This window comes from Manacus candei, unplaced genomic scaffold, assembly GCF_025592945.1.
Source record: "Manacus candei isolate 608988 ecotype Guabito, Panama unplaced genomic scaffold, ASM2559294v1 h1tg000069l, whole genome shotgun sequence".
Classification (NCBI taxonomy): Eukaryota; Metazoa; Chordata; class Aves; order Passeriformes; family Pipridae; genus Manacus; species Manacus candei.
Window position 1 is genome coordinate 4923042 of NW_026138117.1, and position 23785 is coordinate 4946826.

At 42.3% G+C, this 23785-nt stretch overlaps 1 protein-coding gene across 9 annotated transcripts in view; it reads left to right on the forward strand.

The window, feature by feature from the left end:
• Positions 1-23785, forward strand: part of MAP4K4 (mitogen-activated protein kinase kinase kinase kinase 4) — a 170488-nt gene that overhangs the window by 59636 nt on the left and 87067 nt on the right. For all 9 annotated transcript variants that reach the window (XM_051806931.1, XM_051806932.1, XM_051806937.1 and 6 more), the window contains exon 3: positions 19439-19495. In XM_051806931.1, coding sequence (XP_051662891.1) covers positions 19439-19495 — 57 coding nt within the window. The remainder of the gene's footprint in view (positions 1-19438; positions 19496-23785) is intronic.

Below are 23785 nucleotides of genomic sequence, written 5' to 3' on the forward strand. Positions count from 1 at the left end.
TCAGAAATTTATTTCATTTTGCTTTTCTTTCAGGCTTATAGATAAAGATCTGCATTTCCTCTACATCGGCAAATCTTGTATTCACAGTGTCTTGAAGACACCCAAATGATTCTGTTAATATTTGTTCAACAGATCTTTCTTTACTTAAAAAGGTCTTTCTTCTAAAGACTGTCTTAACTTGCTCATTCCCTTTTGCTGTACTGAAGAGGAGTGAAAGAATTAAGAATAATCCTTCACAAACCCCTTTTTTCCTTTCCAAATTTAACACGGAAAGCATTAATGCTCAGAAGCTGCAAGTTATAATGCATACACTCCTAGAAGAATCACACCACCTCTTCAGGAATAGGGGAATTTTTTTTTTTAATGTATGGGTTTAAGAGTGAAAAATTAAAAAAGGTGGAGGGATCTTATCTCACATGAAGTGGTAGTAAAGAGTAGCCTTTTTGAATAGGCACTCCTTTTCATCCTGTCTGTCAAATTGTGGTGTTGTTTGCAGCATGCCTTTTTATGGAGGCTGAGAAGCTATGCCTGCTGTTAAGCTGCTCATGGGTCCTTTGTTCCAGCCATGTCAAGGCAATTCCTCAAAGTCAAAGGGATTCCTCCCACTTTCAGGGGCCACTGCAGCCCTGCTACCTTCAAAACCAGGGTGTACCCAGTTGGGACGCTGCCTTGGAGCTGCTGGACCAGAGGGATTGCTGATGGTGACATTGTACCTCAGGGGCAGTGGGATGGGACCTGCACTCTTCAGTTCCACACTCTCTTCCCTCTGCTTCTCTCCACCAAGGAAAGGTATGCTGGAACACCTTGTTCTGCCTAGCCCCCAGCATCTGCTCCGAAAGGACATATATCTCTAATAGATCTCACGCTGTTTTCTGCCTGCCCTGTGATGTCCCACAAGGCATCAGTCACCAGTATTTAGACCGCACAAATTGAACTGTAGGATGTTGGCAGTCCAGTCTCAGCCTCTTGCTGGAGGAAGAGGAAGTCTGACTCCGTTTCCTCGGTTTTCCCTCAGCACCCATGATCTTGGCTTTTGTGGTGTGGTCTGCTCTCCTCCAGATCTGCCGTGGCACTGAATGTGCCTGATGCTTCTGCTGGTCTCAAATGGCTGCTCAGTACAGAGAAACTGCAAATACTTGTGTAGGGCACCAGTCCTGGTAATATTTAGCTATTCTTTAATATGTGATCTATCTGTAGTGGCTTTTACCCAGGAACATCAAAGCACTTTTAAAAATAAACATTAATGAATTATGCCTGACAACACAACTATAAAGCTAGTATTTTTATGAATTAAAAAAAAACAACACAGAAAAATAATTAGTTTCATGTTTAAAATTGCACAGGAAATCTATAGCTGAAGTGGAAATGTGTCATCTCCTTCCAGACCTCTCTTCTTGACATGCACTCTCCTATCTCACGCAGTCTCATGGTGACAAACACCCCAGATTTGTGTGTGTGTTTGTGCATCTCCTTCAATGTGCCTTGAATCCTGGCAATGTTCTCATCTCCATGTTGTCTTCCAACCCCAAACCCACTGTTCATGGGAGGACCTTTCTGATGCTTCTGTGTTCTCTTGTAAGCAGAGTGTTAGAGCTAACTGCTCTAACAGCAAAAAAAAAAAAAGGTTGGCATGTTTTTCTCTTTCAGAGTAAATTGAAGATGCAAATATGTGCTCTTTATCTACTGGATGTTTCGTCTGAGGAAGTGAAAAGTGGTAAAAGAAACCATTGCTTAATTTTTAAGCAGAATTAGGAGACTTTGCAGGATGAGGCTTGAAAAGAGTAGAAAGAAACATCTGCAAACTGAGATTTAGGAAAGTGGACATAAGGCTAGGAATGCAGATGCTGTTTGGGTCAGACTGCCACTTCATGCATGAACTGTATGAAAAATGATAGCAATGCTAACATCTAAATGTGTATGGAAGTTTATTAACAAATAATTTGTGTGTGTAGAGGTCCTCTGGCACAACTGTTGGTTTCAGAAGTAGTTTGGCTGAGAGTTTATGGTCTGCTAAAGAGTTTTGCAAAAATATTTAATGGATATTTGTTCCTTAAGTTTTAAAGTTTTTGTTGCTAGTACTTCTTAGTGGGTCTCAACTATCTCGCTTCTGAAGATTTGAGAAGCACCTTGCATATTTCAGATGTTACAGCAGACAAACAGTACAGAGATTTGCTTTTTTCCCCTGGCTTTGAACATCAGGCCATTTTTTTTTTTACCCCACTGAATTTGAAGTACCTGTGTTTTCATGAATACCTTCTAGTCACAGCCAAAGTGGTGGGAAGGACAAGTTAAGTCCAGTCCTGGAAGTGTCTGTCTAGCTGTGGTGGAGAGAAGCATTGTTAACGCTCATTAATGGCATTTGAGGAACGAAATTATCTTCATCTTGTATTGGCAATAAGTCAACAACACTGTTTATGCAATGGTTTTCTTCCCCATTAAGAATGAACTTTGGTGGTCTGAAGGGAGACTCCTCTGTGCAAAGAGCACGTTGACAGGTTATGGCGGTAGCTGGGATTACTGAATGCTGGCGTTTCCTCATCCTTATAATCTGTTGTGTGCACGCTTGTTTCCTGGGTTTGTCTGTCATAATGGCCTGTCCTCTTGTGTTGATTTGTCCTTCCTAGTAGTGGCTAGGCAGGGATCCTTTGTGAGGACTAATGGTCCTGGAAGCAACTCCCTTTTTCTTCCTCCCCCCGTCTCCCCCTGCTTTTTCTTTGACTGTTCCTTCCAGCTTTATGGAGTGGTTGCCACCTCTTTTTGTTATGGTACATCCATAAAACAGATTTCTTTGTCTGAGATTGGATGTTTAAAGTTAGAAAAGAAGCTCCGTTGGGTGTTGCCACCCTTCCCTCCCCTAGTTGATTTTTGATTGCTCGGCACTCTTGCCTGGGCCTACCTGTGAGTGTCACATGCCATCCAGTATCAGGTAATCTTGATTGAAGAAAGAAAGGCTTTGCTAATCATTCACAAACTGGGGGAAATTAAATCCTAGCAATACTTGAATTTATTAGGTATTCTCTTTTGAGATCCTATTTACTGAGATAAATGGAGTCGTCATGGCTGGGAGTGCTGAAGATCTGATGTGGAGGAAGAGATGAAAGATAAAGCTGTACTTGCACCTACATGCTATAGTCTTCAACTCTCTTGCCATTGACCCATCCACCAAACTAACAAGCTTTTGTTTGTTTGCAGTTGTTACCTTCTATTTCCCAGGGCTCTCCCAAAGCAGTAGAGTGGTGTGGTTCCCCAGCGTGGCTGCGCCAAGCTGGACATGCAGACCTCTGCCCTGCTTCCTCCCTGGGGCTCATCTGTCCTCTCTGCTTTCTCTCAGGTCTCTTCCATAGGGCAGCCTAGAGAAACGTAGCCTGAAGATCTCCTTTCTAAGTGGATTTCCTTAAAAGAATCAGTCTTGATTTAAGTATATAATGTATCTTCTAGTTTGTTTGCTTGGAATATATTGGCACAGGCTTGCCTGTGCTTTGAATGATTTCTATCTCGAGACAGAGTTAAAACTTGTCATCAGTAAGTGTGTACTTATCACTGAGTGTGCAACACATTCACAGGAGTCTTAAAAGTAAACCAAATGAATTTCTGCCTGAAATGAAGACTGGAAAGCTGGAGTGATCTAGTTCAAATTCACAGTAGTATGTTTTTCTATTAATTTTCAATTACTTGTACTGAAGCCAAGGATGGTTCTTGAAGACTTTCATGCAGCAGTAAACTAGATGTTTGCTTTTTCTTGCTTGCAACTTCTTGTTGAATTTCACTCACTGATTTCAATACTAACTATAAATGCGAATGGCAAACATTATAATTAGGTAGATCTCTTTTAGCTACAGACTTATTCACATAGTGGAGAAATGTTGGTTTTCTTCTGTTTTTTTCCTTTTTCTCTGGAATACTGTCTCCTGAAATTCCTAAACTAATGAGCAGACTAAATGGAAGCTGTGAGTTATCAGTTTTTAAATGTGTATAGAAGATGGTTTTTAAGCTACTGAAGTGATAGTAAAAGTGAAAATAAAAAACAGAGTCATCAAAATGCATTAAAGTAAAATCAAGCACTTGCTAGTTTTTTTGAAATGGAGTGCTGACATTTGCCAGTAACTTGCATCTGCTTATTTTCTCTGCCCCAGCCATTTGGCTGCATACTGAGGAACCCGTGCTCTGTGCTCCCTGGAGAAACTTGGATGTTACATTCCTTAATTTTAATTTTTTTTTGGATCTCGGATGATTCTACCTCTGGTCCTCTTAGCTTTGCCTCTTTCTTGGTTGCACTTAGAGTTTGTGGAAAAATCAGAAAAGGAAGCCCCTGTAGCTTTCTGCTGGTGGAAGGTACAAGCTCCTTCCATTCCTTCTGCTGTATGGGCATCTTACATGCTTCCAGCATTGAATTCTTGTGTTTATTTGAACTCAAGCCCAGCATAATATCAAATTAAGCTTTGGGGGTTTTCTTGATGTTTCAGATGGAAATTAATTGGTGGCTTTGAGCTTTGTTTTGTGTATTTCCTTTCCAGGCATCTCAGTCTGAGGTGTACTGTAGCTAGACAAGGGGAGAGCACAAGAACTCTGTTTGTTTTACTTGTTTTTGACTGAAGTAGCCTTTCAGGCCCTGATCTAGGTAGAATAAGACCTTTGGGACACACCTGTGTATCTGTGAGGACCTGATTGCCCTCCATCAGGCTGTGTGTAGCTGCAGCGGGTGCCCCCGTGGTGCCTTTGGGAGGGTCAGAGAGCCACCAGCTTTCCCTTGGAAAGAGCTAGTTGTAGGAGCCTGCCTCCCTGTCATAGACGGTCAGGCAAAGGTGAGTGCTGATGAAAAATGTGTTTTGGAGTGTATGTGTGTCACTTTGTCTGTGTTTTTCACCTGCAGTGATAGGTCAGCAGCATTCCAGCCAGAATTTAACAACTTTGCTAGAGATGGGGCTGCCAGAGCTGCACTTTGGTGGCTGCCTCCAACCTTCCTTCCCTTTGTGCCCTGTAGTTTCTGAATGTGGGTAGTTTCCCTGGGTGGTGAAGCACCCTCATCTACTGGGCTGGTGGGTGGGATGGGATTCTGACTTTGATCAGTCTTCTCACTCAGAATTGGTGATGCGGGTGGTGAATCAGTCATTGAAGCTCAGGTTTAGAGCATCGTGCCATAGTCAGCCCTTAGTTCAGCTGTGTGTTTGGTGGGGCTGCCCCACACTTGGCATAAATACGCATCTGTGCATGTGTGTGTCTTCAGTCATGGTCCATATCTGACAACACTTCAGTTAAATTTTGTCTTGCATATGCTTCTGGTGATCCATTGGTTCGGTGAAAATGCTTTAAGTGTTAAATATTGCTCGTGCTTGTGTTTTGAAAGACAAGCCCTTGGACTTGTTATGAATGCTACTTTGACAGCAGTTGCAATAGCTATGCACTATATAATTGAGCAATCTATTCCAGCTTTCTATCTTCATGTTTTCAATGCAGACACATGATTATAATAAACTGTAATGCTCTTTCCATAATTAGACAAGTGGCTGTAAATTTATAAGGCAAACTTTAAAAGCATTGGAACTTTTGGAAATCCAGTTTTAGTACAATTTTAAAAAATAGTTACTTTGTTTTAATTGTCCTCAGAGGGCCCTAATTTGGGACAGGCACATCTGGGGTGTGTAGACCCCTCCCCCGCATCTTGGAAATCCAGTCCTGCTGGTGATACAACATTCAGACTGGTGGAAAGGACCTTGTTGTCTTTCCCTGATGGGAGAAGGGAGTAGAAGTAGTAGGGCAGCATCGCAGATAATTTAATTTCATTTTCAGTGCATGACACTTAATTGGAAGATTGCTTAATTCTAGGAACTGCTGTTCTGCACCACCATACCACATAATGTATTTAGGTCATGGCTTTAGTGTTTGGTCAGAGTACCTGATTGTGATTAACGTGACTATTTTCCAGATTCAGGTGGTGATTTATGTAAATGGTGGGTAGCTTTTGAGGCAGTGTTGCTCAGACTTTCCTCTGTAGGTAGCTTTCTGTACATCCTAGGAAAGTGTGACCGAGCAAATACCTTAAAGCAAGTGGAAGGCTTCTACTTTAAAAAAAATAAATTATTTCCAGTCCCTCTCTCTATTTCTTTTAGTAAGATTGGAAGTGGTGGAAAGTAACGGTTAGAGATTAAATTTGGCTACAGCACTATGTATATATATCTGTGTTTGTAGGATTAAAAATTTTTAAGTTTAAATCCTCAGTGTGATTAAGCAGTGTTTTCACTTGTGAATCCCTAACCAAAAACTTACTGGAGGATTTTGGGCTGTTCCCCGTCTGGTCAGCCTCTGAGCTGCAGTAGCTGAGGTGACCGGTTATTTTGCAAAGCCCCACGCTGTGGGAGGCCGTGTGCTGGCTCCACCTGGGCTGTGATCCAGATGTGTCTGGGTGCATCCCTGACAGTCAAGCTGCCTCTGCTCTTGGAGACGCCAGAGTATCGGCAGTATCGGGATCTTTCATGACTGTCTCTTTGGAAAACAGCCAGCTGAGGATGGAAACTTTGGGTGTGTGTAGGGCGCTCCTGAGTCAGGGCTGGATGATTGCTGGAGAAGTATTTTTTTTGTTTGCCAGGGGCTGGGACATCAGTCCAAACTGTTTACAGGCTCTCATCTCCATATCTGTATTTAGGGGAGATGAGCTGGTGGGCCAGGATGTGGTCAGCCTGCTGTAGTCATCAGCAGGGCTGGCCCATTTTCTGCTTTCTTTATGTTGTACATCTTGCCCTCAGTGAGATGGAACCCTCTCAAGACACTTGTGTCCCCACTGCCTCTCCCCTTTATGTGAGTGTGGCTGCCAGGATGCTTGCAGCACCAGAGGGACAACCTTGTTGCCCATATGGGGTAGTGTTTAGGGTTGAGATACCCACCACCCCCTTCTTCCTTTCCCTTTGCCACCTGGGAAGTGGTGCAGTATTACAGAGGTTTAATGGTTAAAGTGATGCTGGAATAAGCTCCCCAGCTATGATCAGCTACGAAATGTATGAGTCATCCTCCTTAGCTGAATTTTGATTCTCACTCCTCTTTTGCAGTCTGGGGCAACAATAAGTTGTCCTATTTGTTCCAGTTTGCCGAATGATTTACAACCAAAAGCTTGGCCTTTCTGACTAGTAGTTTTTATATTACATCTAGTGGCAACTGTGGTCCAGAGTAGTGACTTGTGGTCTACAGGAATGGCTGATGTTGGATCACGAGCTACATAATACTTTCGTGTAGTGTCAAAAATTCTGCAGTGTATATCCTATCTACAGCTACAGAAGGGGTGTGTGCTGGGGACTAAAATCATAGAATCATAGAATTGTTTAGGTTGAAAAAGACCTTTAAGATCAAGTCCAACTATTGACCCAGCACTGTCAAGTCCGCCACTAAAGCAAGTCCCCAAGTGCCACATCTACATACATGTCTTTTGAGTACCTCCACAGATAGTAGTTCCACCACTTCCTTGGGCTGCCTGTTCAATGCCTGACCACCCTTTTTGTAAAGAAAGTTTCTTAATACCCAGTCTAAACCTCTCTTGGCACAACTTGAGTCTATTTACTCTAGTCCTGTCACTTGTTTATTTGGGAGAGGGGACTGACCACCACCTTGTGACAGCCTCCTTTCAGGTGTTTGTAGAGAACACTAAGATCTCCCCTGAGACTTTTTCCCCAGGCTAAACAACCGCAACTCCCTCAGCTGTTCCTCATAAGACTTGTGCTCCAGATCTTTAACCAGCTCCATTGCCCTTCTCTGGACATGCTCCAGCACCTCAATGTCTGTTTTGTTGTGAGAGTCTCAAAACTGAACACAGGATTCAACGTGTGTCCTCACCAGTGCTGAGTACAGGAGAATGATCACTGCCCTGGTCCTGCTGGCTACACTATTTCTGATACAAGCTAGGATGCCATTGGCCTTCTTGGCCACCTGGGCACACTCCTGTGTTGCCTGCCCCTTCTTCCAAAGGTCAAAACCTCTGCTTTTTTTCCTGAGTTCCAGCCAAAGCTTTCTGTTCAGCCAGGCTGGTCTTCTTCCCTGCCACTTTGTCTTTCAGCATACAGGTGCAGACTGCTCCTGTGCCTTTAAGATTTCCTTCTTGTAGAATGTTCAGGCTTCCTGGAAGCCTCTGCCCCTCTGGACTACCTTCCAATGGTCTTAGTCAACCAGGCTCCTAACCAAGGTGGTAGTTCTGCTTTCCTCTCCCTTTTCCAAGAATTGAAAACTCTTATCATTTTGTGGTTGTTTGGCTCAAGAGACCTCCAGCCGTCACATCACCCAGCAGTCCTTCTCTGTTCACAATCTGCAGTTCTAGCGGGGCACCTTCTCTAGTTGTCCCCAGTTGACCATCTGTGTCAGGAAGTTATAATATTCCACACACTCCAAGACCCACCTGGACTGTTTCCTCTCTGCTATGTTGTATTTCTAGCAGGTGTCTGGTAAGTTTAAGTCCCTTGTGAGAACAAGGACCAGTAATCATGAAACTGCTACCAGCTGCTTATAGAATATTTCATCTGCCTCTCCATCCTGGTTGGGTGGTCTATAACAGATTTCCACCAGGATATCTGCCTTGGCCTTCCCTCTGATTCTTACCCATAAACACTCTACCCTGTCATCACCCTGTCATTAAGCTCTAGACACTCAAAACACTCCCTAACATACAGTGTTATCCCACCATGTTTCTGTGATGGCAATTATATAATAGTTTTCCTGCTGCACGATGACTTCTGTTTGTTGCCCATGCTTTGTGCATCGGGGTAAATTAACTTCAGGTGGTTTATTGATTCTGTCACCTTTTGGGGGGAAGAAGCTCAAATTCCTGTGCAACCATTCTCGGATGCTTTTGTGGTTTCTAACACACCAGTAACCCACTGTGTCTTTGCTGCTACATGAATCTCCATCCCCAAACTCTACAGCAAACTGAAGGACCTTGGTAGCACACTGTCCCTCAAACACTGGCATGCTTCTCCTAGGGTTATCTCTAGCAATCCTGGTTTATTCCTTTCCCCCTTCAAAATTAGTTCAAAGCACTTTCAGTGAGCCCTGTTAACTGCTGTGCAAAGATCCTTTTGCTGCTTTGAGACAGGTATACCTGTCTGTTGCCAGCAGGACTGCTGGCATGTAGGCTGACTGATCAAAAGCCCTAAAATTCTGCTGGGGGGGACACCAGGCTCACAGCCAGGTATTGATCTGCTGACTCTTCCTATGGAAAGAAATCTCACAAACCCTTTTGCACCAAAATAACTTTTGTTTAATCTGCATTTTATTTGTACCCTGAGTGCACAGCAGGGCAGGAGAAGACTGGCTGCAATGGGAGCAGCACTGTGGCCTTGCTTTCAAAGTTCTCCCAAGGAATTTCTTCCATTTTTGTTTGCCACAACTTGATCTGTGAAAGCCTGTAGTATGTTATTCAAGAGTGGTGAACATGTTTTGACTAGTTTTTGTGAGGCACTTGGTGTGTTCTTGTGTACTCGATAAAAAGTCATTACTGGAGAACGTGCAGGCTCCATTTCCTTAATGCTGTTCTTTTCCGTGGATTAACCTGTGAGCTGAATGTGTTGCATAATGGCTTTTCTGTCATGTGGCTCTTTCACATAATAAACATATTTGCCACATGCTTTGGGAATGCATATTAAATACTATCCAGGTAGCAACTGACAGGAATTTGCGTTCATTTTGGTCTTTCTTTTGATAAATAAAGAAAGAAATAAATGGCTCTGCAACCTCTGAGATTGGGGTTTTGTTGTTACTGAGTCTGGTACAGAAAGGGTTGTTAGTACAGGCTTGGTTTTTTGAGTCAAACTCCCATGCTGATAACGCAGAAATAGTTTGAGGTCTGAAAATACTGCCTGAGTATTTGAAAATAGTTTGTGTGGACACAAAGCTGTTTACAGATCACTCGCTGGCCACCAGCCAGTTTCTCAAGGACAAGGTGGTTTGGATTTTTTTTTCCCCCCTTTAGAATCACAAATGTACTTGGCAGGTTATCAGAAGATAAAAATGCTGGAAATAGTCTCCTGGTACAAGTCCTCATTTAATTATAATACATACAACTTTAAGCTAAATGTGTGTTTTGCATCTTGCAAGCAACTTGGTAAAAAATATTTCTGAATTCGTTCTTATATATGGAGTTACAATATAAAACATGGTCCCCATTCTTTTTAAGAATGCTTCCTCTTGTAGTACTCCTGCAGCATACCTGGTGCTCTAGAAAATGTATTTTAACTTCAGCAGTTCCTGCCAGGTAAATTATGACTTCTTAGTCTGTAGTAGTGAGAAGATGTGACTAACTGGAAGTCGCATTGATGATGTTTGTAATAGCTAAAGGAAAGATAATAGAATAGAAGAACAGAATATTCTGAGTTGCAAGAGACCCACAAGGATCATTCAAGTGCAACTCCTGATGGCAGTCAGTGTCTCCCCTGAGTAGGAAAAGCAAAAAGCTCAAAACCACACAGTTCCAGCCCATCTCTGTTGTGTGGTTTAGCACGGGAGGAGTATTGACAGTTGGACTGGAACCTATTTTTTTAATATAAATAAATAATTAAATGTATATTTAGGAGTTCACTAACTTTTCTTCTTTAACGCTAATGTTCTGAAATTTTTTAAAGGCTGTCAATATGAAATCTTTAATTTTAACCACGTTGAAATAAAACTTGTTACACAGCCTGACTTCCCTGCTCTGCTCAGCTGTGTTGTTCTACTGGGATGGTATTCATGGAAAAGGTTCTCCTTCCTCTTGCCCCTCATTAATATTAATCTGTCCAGTACTCGCAGATCTTCCCCCATGGAGTGTGTTAGCATCTTCTGGTGCACCTAGACAAAAGGTAGGACTTTCCTGATGGGGACAGCTGAGCATGACGTTGTGTGTGTTGGGCTCCTCTGTGTCCAGTGGGCTGTATCAACAGCAGCAAATCTAAAAACATACTAAAAAGGGAAATAAAAAGCAGTGAAGCCAATTGTTCCTCCTTTTCCCTTCCCCTCCTGCTATGTCTTTTGCATTTACAATGAGGTTTTATGCCTTCCATTTAGCTAACTTTAAATTCAAGAAAAAGTTGATTTCTAGTTATTACCCTGCTTGCTGCTCTCCAGGAGAATGGTGGGAGGTTCAGGATGGTGCCTCAGGCAGCCAGGCCCTGAAGCAGCATAGCTGGACACATGCTGTCTGTGACTGCTGGATGCTGCCCAGTGAGGGACACTGACCTCTTGCTGCTGCTCTTTTTTGTCAGTAGACCGAATTTCGCAGAGCTGCTCTTTTTTGTCAGTAGACCGAATGCAACAAGGCTGGTAGGGTGTGTGTGAACTTGGTTTTCCTTCTGTACAACTTCTGACAATGCCTCCAGGAGAGTGCAGGCTGCTTATAACAGTGGTGGTGCATGGAGGGGCAAGGACTAACTAGGTTTTGATTATTTTTTTCCCCCACAAAGAAAAGTATGACTCTGTGGCACTTCTGTGTGCTCTATGCCTAAATACATAAATTTGTCGGGGGCATCTTGCCTCCTCTTTCAGAAGGGGTGTGCCCAGCACTGAGGTGGTTTCTCAGCAGCTTCTTGGTGGTGAGTGGAGTGCAACAGGTGCAGTTGCCTGGGTATGCGGACGGCCTTGGTCACAGGATGTCAACTGCTCCTTTCAGTCAGAAAGCTCAGCTCTGCATGTCCAGGGTGATGAGTTAAATGTCGATATGAATCCATTTAAAAACCAGTCAAACAAAAGAGGAGCAGCCCGAGGCTTTTTTTTGTACAGGCTTATTTTGATGTCACTCTGGAGAAGCGATGGTGAGACTCTGCCCTTTATCTGCTGTCTCTCTCAGCTGCAGAGGCACCTGCATTGTTTCAAAGCCCCCTTCCACCCATGTGGGGAGCCGTGGTTGTGATGGCATGTGGCAAGTACAGGGCTTACTCTGGTGAACTGTGGTGGTCCCCTTCAACCTGATTACATTGCCCCTGTGACAGGCTGTGTTATTGGCCATGCCACCAAACCGTGCCTGCTGCTCCTTCAGGCAGTGACCAATATACAACAGAAAGTGTTTGGTGATGGAAGTGCCTCTGTATCTGTAGAACATGTAATTTTGTATCTAGAAGTAGATGATTTATCATTTTGGTCTAAATTCTTCTCTTAGTGTTCTCCATCTGGCTTATTTTTAATTATAGTTGCTAGAAAGAAATTGTTCTGTATGGAAGATATCATTGCAGGCGTCCGAGGAGACAAATTGGTGTTAGAAGGGGTGGATTTAGTGACTGGTAAAGCCATTAAGGTAGGGTGAAGAAGTGGTTTGAATGAGAGCCAGACACAGCCGATTTTAGTTGATGTTTCCTAAAGGAAGCCAAATGTTCTCTGAGCCAACCGTGTCCATGTGGGAGGTATGCCTCTACTCTGGTTTAATTATTTTCTTTTGTTTTAATTTGGAAGGTTTTTGAGTGTCTTTTAGTACTGTGCCAACTAAATTACCTAGGCAGGTTTAAAAACAGAAAAAAAATGCCAAGATTAGTAAGGTCTTTCTCTTTTTGAAGAGGGCTGAGGGTGCGGACTGTATTATAAGAGAAAACAAGTGATGGTGCTTTTAGTAAAGGTCCCTAAATCTGGGCATACCATGGTGGTGATTGGAAGAATGGGATGGTGACTTCACAGATGGCTCTTGAAGATAGTATTTTCCAGGCTGGGGTCTCAAGCCAGTTAGCTCAAGTGTCCCTTTAGAAGAAGAAGCATCTAATCTGGGGCAGGAAGCTCTGGGTGGCCAACTACAGAGCAGCAAAGCTTGATCCAGCACACGGCTGATGACTGGGGTGTCTGACAGAGGGGCAGCACTCAGCACAACATATCTTTCAGAAAGGCCTGAAGTTGAGGCCTTGTGGAAAAACACATTGCAGCCTTGTTGCCTGTGTTGCTAGCAGGCCCTAGTTTGTCAACCTTTCCTGCTCAGTATTTGCGAAGAATAAAAAGGAGGGAAATCTGTAGGCTCCACTTGATAAGGGAGTGTTTGGTGCCATTTGAGCCAGGAAATGTGTAGTCCTGAGGAATCCCAGTTGGCTGAATGGACTGAGATTGGTATGACTGGGTGACGAAGGGCCAGCCACAGTCTTAAACTGAACAGCTGCTGGACCTATTACCCTCCCTTTCCCCTGCAACATCCCCTTCTTTTGCTATCTTTTAAAATCTGTTTCCCAGTCAGATGTCTCAGCAGCTGTGAACTGTAATAGGCATAATCGTCAGGCCTCACTTAGGCAAATCTTTCTAAGGTCTTGTGGGAAATTGGTGTTGTTTTCCAGGTGAATGTGAAGAGAACTTTCTGCCGTTGCAATTCTCTTTCTGTCCTCTCCCATCAGACAAAACAATCTCCTGCTGATCAGTGGGGCAAGGTGGACTGCTGGGTAGGGTGCTGGGAGTCAGCAGAGATGCCTTCTAGCTGAACTCTGCCGTTGACCTGTTGTGATCCTGGGAAAGTTAGATTGTGGCTTGCTGCCACAGTTTTCCCACCATCTTTTTTTTTTTTTGCCTTTCCCTTCTTCTGTTTGGGCAATGAGCCGTTTGGGAGAAGGAAATGCCTCTGATAATGTATATACAGCATCTTTCAGAGTGGGAAAGCTACCATAAAACTAACAATCAAAATGAAAAATCAGTGCATAGAACTATCTTTTTTCTTCCTAGCAAGTGTAACATCTTTTCACTCTGTCCCTGGAAGAACAAGACTGATAATAACTGTGTATTATTTCACAGAATGCAGTACTATGCATGAGTAAATTGCCATTATTATGTCTTCACAGACAGCAAGTGAGCCTATGGATAGCTAAAGCAGGATAGAGAGTATGTTGTTTTCTGTTTTGCTTTCCAGGCATTTGATGTCAAGAGTTAGACAGGGGGAAAACTCAGAGCCCTGTCCTGTCTTTGACTTGAAACAGTGCAAGTCTTTAATAGCTCTGGTTGGTTTGGATTTAGAAATCATCTAACAGGATGATTATTTGTCATGTGTTTCTGCAGTGATTTCCCAGGCTTTCGTTACTGGGGTTGTTTGCTCATTTTTGTTCTAGAAGTAGTCTTCATGCCATGTAAACATTATATCTTTTTTACGAATTTATCTCCATCGCTGGAGCCTACAGAATGCTGTATCAGCAGGAGCAGCATTATTTTGGTAGACTTTTTGCTTAAGAATACTTTATTCTTAATTATTTGGTTTTGACTGGGGAGGTTGCTTTCACTTTGTGCCATTGTGTCTTTTTGCCTGTCGGAATGTGTTCTGTTTCCTCTGCAAGCACTACTTCCATTGCTTTTCACAGGGTAGACCTAATCTTTTTGGGGACTGGAAAGAAGCGTTGTGTAGAGTCCAAGTTTTTACAGTGCAAAGTTGGTTGGTCTGCAACTTTCTGTGTTGGCGAGCGACAAAAAGAACTCATGGTAAACATGACTTGGAATAATAAGTTATCGTTTATTGCACTGCTGTGTGCAACCTAATAGCAGAACATTGCTTCATGGCCTGTTGCCTCAGGCTGGTAGGAGTTGAGAGTCAACTGAATGAGAAGCAAATTGGAAAGCTGTTTAGCATGGGGGCATTGAACAGCACTACTAAGTGGTGGTACTGTGGTGAGTTTTCACTCGATAGCATGTCTAAATCTGGTCTGCTGCTTCTCTGTGCATTGTGGCAATTGAAACTGAATTAGTAGATTTTTTTTTTCAAATCAGTTGCTCTTCTTTCTACAACTGTCATAATAGAATACTGGGAGCTTAGAGAAGTTTTCCAAAAGACTTAATGGTGTACAGTCTACAGGATAATCCAAGCTTCCAAGTCATAGTCACATATGCTGCTTTCCTTCCTTAATGTGGAATGTTGCCCCATATTCTGCTTCTGTGCCATTTAGCTGGGGACCAAGCTTACAGGAACAGTCTCCCACAGGCACGTTATTACACAGGCCTGAAACTATGTTAGTAGGAGAATTGCATTACTGTGAAATACACATCTTGGATAATTAAGAGGGGTTGGAAGTAAATGAGCTGATAGGATTCCTTTTGCATTTCATTTGCATAGTTCTTTGATAACATTAGGCACAAGAAAAAAAAAAGCACCATGAAAAACAGCACATAACAGCACTTGCCTTTGAACCTTTCCAGAACAAAAATTTTACAGTAATAATGTGTGCCAAGGAAGAAAGAGGCAAGAAGTAGGTGTATTAACTGACTTGGAGAGTGTGGGTAGGCTTGAAATTTATAATGTTCTACAGATCTTGGCAGTTTACCAAGGATTCCCCTTGTCCCCTTTGCCTTTCAACATGCATAAAGCCCGCTGAGATGAGAAATAAACAGCATATTGCTATCAGACATATGGGATATGCTTAAGTAGTGGATTCAGTTGAAGATCCAGTTAAATGCTGCAGTGTTGCTGTGTTCATGAGAAAAGCTGTAACCTTATGTAAATGAACTTTCTGTCATCTGCACAAGAAGAAACAGGACAAAATTTGGGGCCGATGGTCTCAACTCTATTGACTCCATTTAAAAATGCAATGGTGCAAGTAGCAGTCTTAGAAATATTCTTATGCTTCTTCCTTGGGAGGATAAGCAAGTTCTTTAATATGAACCATGAAATGAGGGAAAGAAAGGTGGGAAGAATGCATAAGAAATGGCAAGTAGTTTGGAAATTTTGATCAATAAAATCTTAACGTGGTCTAAATGAAGGGAATGTATTGGTGAACTCATTTCTCTGGGGATGAGCTTACAGTGCTGACGTTTTCTTGTGGCCCCCATGCTGAAACCTGGTAAGAGGCAAGCTCACTCCCAGCATGATGTAGCCTTTTCTATCTGTTGCTACTACTATGCAGTGAAACCTCTGCAGCTTCCTCAGTCCTTTGGCTCTGGAGACAGTCATCTTATGCTTAGCAAGATGCGTCTTGGTTGCTGCTGTCTCCATTGCATGTTTCATATCCATACTTAACATTCTGGCCATGGGACAGTTATCTTGTGATCCCCAGCCTCTGATATTTGGCATCTGGCAGTATTTTAAGAAACTGCTGTTTTCACTTAGCATGGGTTGTGTTTTGCAGTCTTGCAGAGCTTTTTAGATATCCGGATGGTAATTGACAGCAATATGCCTGGGGAAACAAAGCTGCAAGAACCTCTGCCGTGCCATGGGGATGGGAGATCCCATGATACCACGAGTCCACACTGCACTAAAGCAGGGGCCTCATTCTGCATGATGAAAAGTGTTTTCTCAATGGAGTGGTGTTGCTGAGATATGGTGTCTGTATGGAGCCTTAATGTTTACAGCATTTATGAAGTGTCCTGTGAGTTGGATTTGAATAAATTTTAATCCCAGGAGATTGAGTTCAGAGGGTTTCTCCCATCTATGATTTCTGCAGTTCTTTCTTCATGTTCAATCACTTTGCAATTTAATTATTACTCTTTTTAATGCAGAAAATTTTTTCCAAAGCAAAAGCTGGCTATGAAAATCTGAATATTGGTTTCCAAAATGGGAATGCTTAGCCATTTCATATTATGAGCAAAATTATACAAGCATGCTAATAGTTTGACAAGTCTGTTCTTGAACAGAACTGTTAAGCAGATAAACAAAAAACCAAAAACCCAGCTCATGCTTATATGCTGTGCTTGTGGTGTTTGCTTTCTCCTTTCCTCTGAAAATATTTTTAATGAAAAGAATGTGTCTTCAAAATATCCTTTTACTTCTCTCATATAAATTAATGTCATGCAGGCCTGTCCCCCCATGTTGTAGATGCTTAGAATATAGAGTGCTCCATACATTATGAAAAGGGTATTTGGAGTAATTTTAAACAATATTTAGAAGTGACCATGGTTTAAATTTGGCCTGGGATACTGAGCAGCCCACACTTCCCACACTGCTGTTCACTTGCTTTCAGTCCCTTAGGAGCGTTATGTAGAAGCTTTTCCCATCCCAGAAGAAGCGAAGCGAAACATGAGCAATTGCTGTGCTCTGCTGTAGCTGGCCCAGGTTTTTGTAGGGACATTTGTGGAAGCACCATCAGGATCCTGTGAAGCTGCTGGGGAAGGATGGTTGGGCTGGTGCACATTAGTCATCCTGAGTGGGCCAGTCTCACAGGGAGGAACACTGACTTGAGAAAAGCTGTGAAGCTAGGCCCTGGGAAATTTCAGGTGTCTCTCTGGAAATAGCAAGCCCACCAGTAGTTTGTAGATTTGAGAAGACAAATAGAGCAAAAATTTCATAAAATATGTGGCATCTTATGGATGTCTTGCTACTTCGCTCTTCTGTGTGCCACATTTTCTGCTTGAGTATATTCTACCACCATTTTAGCATCTCCACCTTGCTGCAGAGCGAACGGTTAACTGTTTTTTTAAAGAAGTTTCTTTCTTCAGAAGTCCTTAGTGTTGTGAGCTTTTTCTCCTCTGAGATGTCCTTGTTACTGTCATATCTTTAGTGTATTCTTTTTGTGTCTCAAACTGATCATCCCACGTCCTTGGGCCTTCAAGTTCCTTCGACGGACCTGTGGAAAATAGGGTCAGAGCTGAGGGTAGTAATTTTTCTGCCTTGGTGTAAACCATTTTCCCCTCCTTCCTTGTGGGATGGTAAATTTTGAGGAGAAGATCACAAGCTTCTGTCATTAGGCAGAGGTCCAGGGTGGGAAATTGGAGTTGGAAATCTCCTGGGTTTGCTGAAAGGCTTTGGTTCAAGAAGTAATAAGGTCAAGGTAAGGTCAGTCTTGGCTACTGCACACATGTTATGACCCTAACTTTGTTTCAAAATTGAAACCAGCTTGAGACCAAGCTGTAAAAAGAAATGCCTGCAGTAAAGAGAGTTTACAGAGCAAGCAAAAGCCTGAGAACAGTAATGTATTTATAGAAAGCATGTGGATTGGTTAGTAAGGGGAGAGCGCAGCACAAAAAGAGTTATGAAAGAAAGCTGAGGCAGCCAATTCTGCAGCATTTCATCCTTTTGAATGCACCAGCAATGCCTGGCCATTACCTCCATGGAGGCCACCATAAGATGTGAAGGGGTCAAGATTTCTCCGAAGAGACTAGTAGTTTGGGGTGCTTCCATTCTGGGGTGTCAATCTTGAAAGAATCTGTAACAAGATTAATAAATTAGTCCAGGAAAAAAATCCACTGTTGATGTCCATCAGCTAGAGTGGATGCTACATATGAGTTTCTGCCTAGGAAACTTAGAAATAGGTGAGGAGAAGAATAAAGGAACTGTGACTTTAGTGAAATGTTTTGTTGTGTTTTTATCATTACTTGTGATAAAAGTGATGAAATATAGTGGGCATTCCTCTTGCTGGAGGGCTTGACTGATGCAGACATGACCTTTTGGGGATGGTGCTTGGGAAAGTTATTGGGAGACTGGGCTGTTTGACTAGAAGTCTCAAGGCAAACTGCTGGGTGTTAAGTGGAGAGCTGGAAAATACCAATATAGGGACCATTTCTAAATGCCTGTTTAGGAAAAAAAGTACAAACCAGCTAATTGATGTGTCCCCACTTCATGTAAACATATAGAGGAGAGAAAAAGTTTTTTGTTAGAAGTCAGCTGAGGTGAATTGCAACCCACCTGGAGTGGGCCGTAGTGCTGGAGGGGCCTGTTGTATCTCCTACCTCTCAGCCCTGTGATTTGCATCCTGCCAGCTGTCTCTGTTCCGACTGCAGAACAAACCAGTTTAATTTCCTGGACTGCAATCCCCTACCCCACCCTGCAGTTTCTTAACTGTGTTAACTTTCTGCCATTTTAGTGATCTCAATCAGTTTGTCGTATGATACAATGAGTGCCAGAAGGAGCTCAGTGCTCCTGGGAGAAATATGTGACAGGAGGCAGAGGAAGGAAGGGTAGGAGCTCCCTGCTGCAGCAGCTGGGGTCTATTAACTCGGTTCCAGCTGTACTGAGAAACTATCCTTATCATGGAGTAGCTGAAGAGGGATGACATCTTGTTCTTCTCTAGCTATTGTGAGACAAATGAAGAGACCTCTTGCAGGTCTGATGCATCACTTGCAAAAACCTCACATTTTTTTACTAGTGAAGACCAAAACAAGGAGAAATGTCCTAAGCCCTAAGCATGGGCTAACCCCCTAAGCATGCTTGCATTTATCTAGTAATATGTCACCCAGGTACCAGGCACTGGTCCATAAAAATAAAATATACAACACATGGAGTTTATCTATTCTGACATGTTAATAGACTATCATTAATGACCATAAGCTTTGCTAAAGTAAACAGAAGGGAAGCCGTGAATATAATCTGTCTGTACATCATAATAATAATTTTAATGTGGAGAAAAAGAAATAGGTTCTGAAATTTGTGTAAGAACATTTTAAAAAGAATTTTTTTTTTTAGCCATCTAGAGTATTTGTTGTTTTTTCCTAGGACATATAAGAAGGGTCTAGCACATCTGGGGAAAATCCAGTGACTGGAACTCTTGTCCAGATATTTTGCTCTGTGTATGCTTGAAGGGATGGGTGAAATGCCAGTGTTGACAGTTCTCTCTCTCTTATTCAGGGTCGACATGTCAAAACGGGTCAGCTGGCGGCCATCAAAGTCATGGACGTTACAGAGGTGAGTAGAGGAACCTTCTGCTTTATTAGCAACATGGGTAGAATTTAATATTTGAGAGATGGTATATGGCTTACCTCACATTTCTATTGAAGGGCATGATTTTTACATGTGAATGTTTGCTCTCTGCTTGCACGACCTGACCTCTCAAACCCATCTGCCCTTTACGAGATTTCTGTGTGCTGGGGCCTCTGGCCTTCACAAATTGCTTTGGCCAGCACCAGGGCATATGAGTGCACACAGCACTCCATTTTCAGAAATTTCTTAGAAGGGGGGAAAAAAAATCATATTTCTCGCTTTTTGTCTCTTAAATGTATCATCTTGCTTTTACTGAAAAAGAAGGTGAGGAGGCTGCTTGACACAGAGGAGAGTGTTCTCCCTGGTACATTTGCAGCCTACAAAGGATATATGTTTATTCAAAGGAATGGGTCCAATAAAGTTCCAAGAAGCCTGAAAGCAGAAACATCTGCAGGAATGATGCAGGATTGATGAGCAGATTGCTAGCAGAATTCAGCAATGTGAAGTAGTAGTAGTAGTAACTGACCCACAGGGATTTACTTAGATGGGAAAGAAGGGAAATGAACCCAGCCAAAGAAATAAAAAATATGTGCCTATATTTGAATCCTTAGATGTCTTGCAGTTTATGCTGTTCAAAAAACAATCAGTTTAAGTCATAAAAAAGATCAAGAAAAGCATGGGTTTCTCCCTGTTGATTCCAGTTGTGTTGTATAGAGTTACATCCACTAATTAACAGAGCTTCAGATTTAAAATCGAATGAGAGCCTCCCATGTGCAATGCTTGACTGATACTGCTCTTCTGTAGGGGTGTTGTGCCTTTTCAAACTAAGTGTCTTACTCTTCTGAACTCCTCAGTCTTACAGGTATTCAGGTGAAAATTTTGTTAATGCGTGTGCATTATACAGAGCAAGGGGTCTTCGGCAAGACTGGTTATATTAAGCAAAACTCCTGGAAGCATATTGCTGCAAAATATTTTGTAGTTTAGTGTGTATATAGGTGCAACAAGTAAAAGTGGCCTTGGACACAAGGTCCTACATGAGTGGTAGGGTGTAACAGGTAAATAGGCAGGCGAGGAAGAAAATAAGAAGGCAGGGTTAGGTCAACTGATAGGACTTCAGTCTTATCTCTGAATCTCATAGTGATCGATGGGCAGTGTGACTGCTGCTCTCTAACTTAAGCTCTTGTGTCTGCCAAGAGCTAGATATTCTTGCTTTGTAAGATGGCCTGATAAAGATCAATTTTCAGCTGAAGTTTGTCAAAGTCTGCCTTCGTGAGGAGGCAATGCTTTTTTTACTGCAGTTAACAAGCAGAGAAACCAGAGAAAAATGAAGGTGTGTTGACACACAGTGAATGTTCTTTGCACAGCAAGTGTTTCCATTTGTGCAATGGTTTTACACAGGGCAGCTTGCTGGACTGTGCATGACAAAGGATTCTTCCATAATATTAAGATTGGCTCTAATGCACACTCTTTCTGTTTTTAATATCATGTATTAATCACAAACAGTTGTAATGGAGAGGTTGCACGGCAAAAGGAAAACACTTGAAAAATGCTGTCTAGGTATGGCTAAACTCATGTTGCAGGACACGGCTTAAGTTTTGAAACTTTCTGTAATTTTCATCTGGTTTTGAAAAGCAAGTTGTATATTGGCATGGTCTCTCAAAAACGCAATGCTTTTTGAGGGGATGAAGGGCAGTCAGAGGGAAGAGTTTGGAGATGTTAGTTCCATGCAGCTTAAAAAATCATTGTCTTTCTTACTAGTGGAGCCTCATGTGTTTTGCTTCGAAGTAATGAGCCTGCAGGGGCTAAAAATGTGTAAATTCTTCCAAGTCATGCTAAATCAGCTCCACTTTGTAACACTGGGCATGGGTGATACCGTTGCATGGATCATTTTCTCAGTGGCAGATGTGGCCATAGGATGTTCCTGTCCAGTCTTGCTTGCTGGTTCCTTGCCTGTTTCCCAACACTTGTGCCGACACGACTGCCTGGGGGCCAGATGGTGACCTGGATCAGTGAACAGGCTGCGGTTCCAGTTTAAAAATACCCTCACTCCTCTCCTTCCTCTGGTTTATTTATAAACTGGATTGGTTCATTGATCACTGATTAGCACATAATGTTACCAACTGTTGTGTGATTTCTATGAAGAAGGTGGCATGAGACCAGAAAAGAGCTACTGCTGGCCATCAGGGAGAAGGGGCAGTGGCTCAAATTGACATTTCTGCCAGATACAGCCATATCCTTAAGACATGGCTTCAGTTTCTCATGGGATGGTTCATGAACACCTCCTTTTGCTGGCAAACAATGCAGCTCCATCTCCAGTGCAGCTCACCACAACATACAGGGACAATGGGAGGAGAGAACGTGGGGACAGAGAGGACAGTGACTGCCACCCTTAGCTCTGTCCCAAAAGAAACGCTGAAGAAACCACAGCCTCAAATTCACCTTCTCTGCCTGCTGTAAGAGCTACAGTAAGAGCTAATGGTAATACTAAGTGTCCATGCCCATGGAGAAAGAAGCTTCAGTGGAAACTTTCACAAAACTGAAATTGTGATTTTTCCAATGAGTGGCTGCTTGAAGCTGTAGGTGATTTGTGCCTATGTGCATATTTTATTGGCAGTGTTATGCCTTTCTGCTTAAATTCAAGCAGTACTGTGAGGGATATCTGATTATTTTGACTAACCTGAGTTGAGAACAGACACAGACTTTCTTCTGGGATACCTCTGATCCAGTGCTTGCTTTGCCAAATGCTTAACAAATTAGAAAACCTAATGTGTTCACATGCTCTGTGGGCACACCCCAAATTTTCAGACTTCAAGGCCATGATTCTGCAATTCACACATTGCTCAGGATCAGTGAAGTTACGTGAGTCCTGGGCTGTAAAGTTTTTAACACCCAAACAGGTGAGTTGTCAAACTCAGAGTAAAGGCTTTCCTTTAAAAGTTTTTGTTGGCATGAAGAAAATGAGGTAGTATATCTCTGACTAGAGATATTGGAAGAAACATTAAACCTCTGTATTGTACATGGCACTGTGGAAATGCTCTTTATCCTTCTCAGCTTTTCTTGTGGTTTTCTCTTTAGATTTTAATTTTGAAAAGGATGGTGGCAATCATGAGAAAAGAGGAGGTGGGCTGAAGCTATCAGCTTGATCTTTGAATATATTATGACTAGTTAGTACTGCTGCCTTAAATGTTGGGGGGGTGTTGATGTGCATAAAACTTTCCTGCCTCTTCTATTTTCCTCCTTTCTAAACAAATTAAGAAAAGACTTAGAAGACTGTATGAGTCTTTACAGATCTTTACTTCTACAGCACTAAAGCGAGCACTAAGGGATCTGTAAGACCTAAAGATCTCTAAGTTTTAGTACAGAATGGTGCATATGTAGGTCCTATTTTCACTTTCTGAGGGCGAAGCTACAGTGCATGTAGGCTGAAAAAATTTCACTAGAGTATAGAACAAATAAAACCAAAACCCTCACCAGTCTTCATCAATGGAAAGCTATTCTAATTCCTTGTTGGAATGAACCCAATGACCGTAAAAGGGGAACAATATGAACTATCATTGTATAGGCACTTTAAAAATTGTTTTAGAAAACGTACATACGTAGGATGACTTTCATGCTGCACATATGTTGTGGGGAGGCATTATTTGAGAGATTCCTGTAGTCTGTCATTAGTCTTTTTATTGTAGGGTCTCTGTTCCTTTTGCAACATTGTATTGGAGAAGGCAGTGATCAGTCTGTGTTGACCCCTTCCACTCACTGACTGTTAGGTTTCCATAATTATAAGATTTCCATGACTCTTAAAATTTGGTAGTCACTATTCAGTTAAAGAATCGGTTTTCTTGTAAAGTAAATAACATTTAAAACCTTAGCAAAGCTTACTTGGCAAATCTGCCTGCACCCAAGCTGTTAACTTACATTATACCCTAAAAGCTTGACTATGCTTAACTCCTTTTGAAGCTTTCCTTGCAGCTGCATGGTTGTTTCCAGTGTCACTCCTGTGTTCCGCTTCCAGCAATGCTTTTCTCTTTGAAAGCTTTAGTAACTGATTTTTGAGGGAAAAACACAATTGCTTCTCCTCTGTTTGTTATAACCCCTGATGCTGCTGCTTCTTCCTCCTACCTCTTCCCACACACACACTTGGCATCCCTTGGGAAAGTTTTCTGCATGCCTTTTTTAATAGCAGCATTTCTCAGCTCTTGTGCCCAGTGTTTCATGACTTGTCCAGTCTAGTCTGTGTAAACTTATGCTAAGTAAACAACTGAATACTGTATCTTGCTG